Source organism: Aptenodytes forsteri, unplaced genomic scaffold, assembly GCF_000699145.1.
Source record: "Aptenodytes forsteri isolate BGI_AS27 unplaced genomic scaffold, ASM69914v1 Scaffold336, whole genome shotgun sequence".
NCBI lineage: Eukaryota > Metazoa > Chordata > Aves > Sphenisciformes > Spheniscidae > Aptenodytes > Aptenodytes forsteri.
Window position 1 is genome coordinate 3,976,822 of NW_008794911.1, and position 4,149 is coordinate 3,980,970.

At 42.1% G+C, this 4,149-nt stretch overlaps 1 protein-coding gene across 1 annotated transcript in view; it reads right to left on the minus strand.

Moving 5' to 3' along the window:
* Positions 1–585: 585 nt before the first annotated feature.
* The window catches only part of MSRB2 (methionine sulfoxide reductase B2), a 9,741-nt gene continuing 6,177 nt past the window's right edge, over positions 586–4,149 (minus strand). The window contains exons 4-5 of the mRNA XM_009275220.1: positions 3,058–3,205; positions 586–1,657 (exon numbers count right to left, since the gene is read on the minus strand). Coding sequence (XP_009273495.1) covers positions 1,550–1,657; positions 3,058–3,205 — 256 coding nt within the window. The 3' untranslated portion in view covers positions 586–1,549. The remainder of the gene's footprint in view (positions 1,658–3,057; positions 3,206–4,149) is intronic.

Here is a 4,149-nt window from a genome sequence, read left to right on the forward strand (position 1 = left end):
GATGCAAGGGCATCTCTGCACGGCAGAGCATGATGCAGTACAGACACAGCAAGCAGCATGCTGCTGCTGTTAACAGATACCTCTGATGACAATGTGACCGTCACCACCTATGACACTACATAAAACCAGTAGCAGCAAGTGTCTGCTTCATTCATGCTGCTTCACACCTCTGGTGGCCTTTGTGCCATTCTGGTTTAGGTTGGCTGTAGTGATCACTGTCTTCGTATGATGTTTTTGAAAGTTATGAAATTGTAGAGTTCTCCTGCAGAAAGTACAGGAGAATGGAAAACGGCAGAGCTCCAAGACAGAAGGAGCAAAAGTAAATTCAGTGCAATAAAGTTCCACTTTCTGAAGACATTAAACAGTTTTAAGACTACACTAGTCTAAGTAAATGAACACGCCCTTTTTATTACTGAGGCAACCAAAGTGGGGAGAATGGAAACAGCCTGTTATAGGTAAAGCCAAATGAGATGTTGCCTAGTAACTCTCAGCAGGGAAGCACTTAAACCCAGCCAGTTTAGTGAAGCTGATGTTCTGACTCAGAGATTATTTTCTCTGGAAAAAAACTCTGAAAGCAGGAAAGCTCAATTTCACAAACATAAGATTTATTTTCCTGTTACAGCAAACCATGGTGACAATGCTTGGGAGAATACAGAAGTATTTACAAACTTGTACAAGGAAGAAGAGACAAGGCATGTTTTCAACAAAAGCATCACTTTACTCAACATGTTTTTTGATGCTGATTTTTTTCCCCAAAAAAGTAAACTTCACATTAATTTTTATTTTCGGATTCTGAAATACACAAGTGATAACAGAAGTCTGGAGATGTTACACAGATAGTTACATTATTATCATATTATTTCTGTAAGAGGAAGTTCCTGGAGCAAACCCTACTTCAGCTCTGCTATTGGACACAGAATCAAAGTAAATGATTTAAAAGAAGAAAGACTCCATGTCCTCACTGGTTCCGTTGCCTGGAATAGTTTTAATTAGGCCCTCTGTCAGGACTTCACTTTTATGGGTTCACGGAAAAGTCACTTGGCTTGGCTAAAGGTCTCTCACATCAGGGGGAAAAAGCCCCTCAAGCCTTATTTGCAGATTCATGTTATTTTTGCTTCCCTTTAGAAGGATATGATGATTTCACAGAAGTAAAAGTTCTGGCATGATCAGCCATGTACATCTGTATTCCTGGGTGCAACAACTACTGTTCAGCATAGGCAAAGTCAGGTTCAGGAGAACACTTCATTTCAGCAGCCTCGATACAGTTAATGATGATGGTTATGAATGTGAACTATTGCATAGATTTTTTTTTAATTAAAAAATTACAATAAACAGATCAACACTTACATCACACTAACCATGAAAAGGCAGACTGCCAAAGAGTTACCACAAAAATATGTATTTTATCAACACTGATAATAGCTGGAAAGCAAAGCTGCAATGGCATAAGTACTAAAATTTGAGTTCTATGTTAAAAGCCTGAGAGTTTTTCACAAGCCTGTTGTACGAGCAGCGAAAGGATGTTCTGTAAGCCACAGAGATCCACTTCTTACTGACCAGAGCCTGGTTTGAAGTTTAACGAAACACTGTTGATACAGAACCTCTGCCCAGAAGGTGTGGGACCATCATCAAACACATGGCCTAGATGGGCGTCACACTGCAACAGAAATTACGTACCATTATTACCATTACAATTATGGACCAACATTATGCTGGTACCTACTGCACTATCCTGAATGAAGAAACCTGCATGATGAATTCACTGTTGAGTTGTGTGGGTGGGGGGGTCTTGGGGAGAGACTAGAAATACATCCTGGAGTAATCACCTCTGGCCAGTGGGTGAATATCTGCCCGCAAAGAAGCAGATCCCAGAAGAGGAAGTCAAAAGGTACTAATGCTAGAAAGTATAGGAAATAAATGGGAGGATCTAGAATTCTCAATACATAATGAAAATTTCAAGTTGATTGAGACAGTCACTGTAGGTTCTCCTCATGGGTCAACTGAGGATTCTCCCCCTCCTCCCCCTGCAAATTACTGATGGGAAAAAGACTCAGAATAGCTATCAGTAGTTCATTATAAAATTTGAAGGTTGTCTTCAGCTGGGGTTCCTGAAAGGTGATTGCTGGATATTACTGCAAACATGAACTATACCATGATAATGGACTGCAATGAATGCTTGTTATATTTGCAGGTAATACCTAATCCTGCTCGAAAGGGCTGCAATTCATTAAACTCAATTGCATACTTTTATATCTTAACAGACATAGTAAACAGAACAGACTCAGGGTTGGGAAGAACTGGTTAGGGCTGGCAGTTCTTTAGAATAGGACCTGGGTATTACAGCAGGTCCCAGTACAAGTATGGGTCATGGGTAGGGGAAAGGCAAAGGTGTAAGGACAGGAACACTACCAGGACAGGAGTAGCTACCAGGGAAGGGCGGCTTCTGTGAAACGAGAGAACCCACAGAAGACAGCTGTGAAGATGTGGGGCACCACCACCGCCGTGCAGGGCAAATAGTAATAATCTAGGGCAAATAGTAATAATCTTCAACTGCTGCAAAGCAAACAGTGTTTTCCCCAGTGTCTAACCAATAGTAGGAAGACATGAATGTTACAACTCTTTACCTAGCGAGGCTGTGGAGTCTCCATCACTGCATATTTTAAGAACAGCTTAAGCAAACATTTAGCAGGACTGATTTAGGAAGCACTGACCCTATGATGGGGCAAATGGGTGGACTAAATCTCAGAGTCCCTTCTACTGTTGTCACGTACTGCAGTTCACCTGATGTCCTCTGAACAAATTTTCTGTCTAAATTCCAGCCCTTGGCTACACTTACACAACTACTCTCCCCAGCCACATAATTTTCTTCACCCAAACGCACTGTCTATATTAGATATTTAGAAATCTACTCGTGTTTCATACCAAGAAGTGAGACAGAATAGTTCCAGTGATAATGTAATTCTCACTGCTAGATTTAGGTAGATTTATTTATGGGCACAAATAAAACTTATTTGTTAAGATTTGGGTCTTTGGGTATCACCTCCAAAATAAACATACCTGTTTGCAGACGACTTCAGTTCTAGTTGATCCCAATGAGTTATCTGGTCGTCTCATGATATTGGTATTGCTTTCATCTCTGCCACAAGTACCATAAGCCTCAGAAAATGATGGCCATCCAGTCCCAGAATTGTACTTCTTTTCTGAGCTATAGTGGAAACCAGATCTTCTTGTTAATTAATGGCAGAGATGTTACACAAAGGTCTGTTTTTAATAAGAACATTGGATTTTTTCCTCATCCTTGTCTTGTAATACTATTAATAGTATTTGGCATAGTAGAAGTTTTCTCACTGGCATCAAACTGCTGGAAGCTCTTTACCGAAGGGAATTCTCCATCAGCCCACAACAGGAGGTTTTGCCTCACCTTTTCTATTTCACTGATAGTTTGGCATTTTATAGAGCTTGAAAAAAGGTTTTTCCAACAACTGAGCACATTGTTTAGCTGAATTACACCTGCAAAGCTGCAGTTCAAAGCCTGGGCCAATACAGCACAACCTCAGAGAAGAGTTTACAAGAAGAAATGAAGTATGGAAAATGAGTATGGAAAATGGCTAGGTTGGCCCACCGGACCAGGCTCACGTCTGATGATGGCTTTGGCTTGCAGTCAGCCATCAAAACGGTTTGCTAAATCAAACAGAGCCTTGCTCAAACCATCAGTCAACCAATGACAAACCCTCACAGCGCAAAGATCTACTTTTCCCAAGAGATAATCACAGCCATCAGAAACAGTACTACAGACTGTCAGCTTGTCGATGCCTCCTGTTAACATCCAGGATTTACTGTTTAATATCTTCATCAATGACATAGACGGTGGGATGGAGTGCACCCTCAGCAGGTTTGCATATGACACCAAGCTGAGTGGTGCGGTTGACACGCCCAAGGGACAGGGTGCTATTCAGAGGGACCCGGACAAGCTCGAGAAGTGGGCCCATGTGAACTTCATGAGGTTCCAGAAGGCCAAGTGCAAGGTCCTGCACCGGGGTCGGGGCAACCCCCGGTATCAATACAGGCTGGGGGATGAAGGGATTGAGAGCAGCCCTGCCGAGAAGGACTTGGGGGTACTGGTGGATGGAAAGCTGGACATGAGCCAGC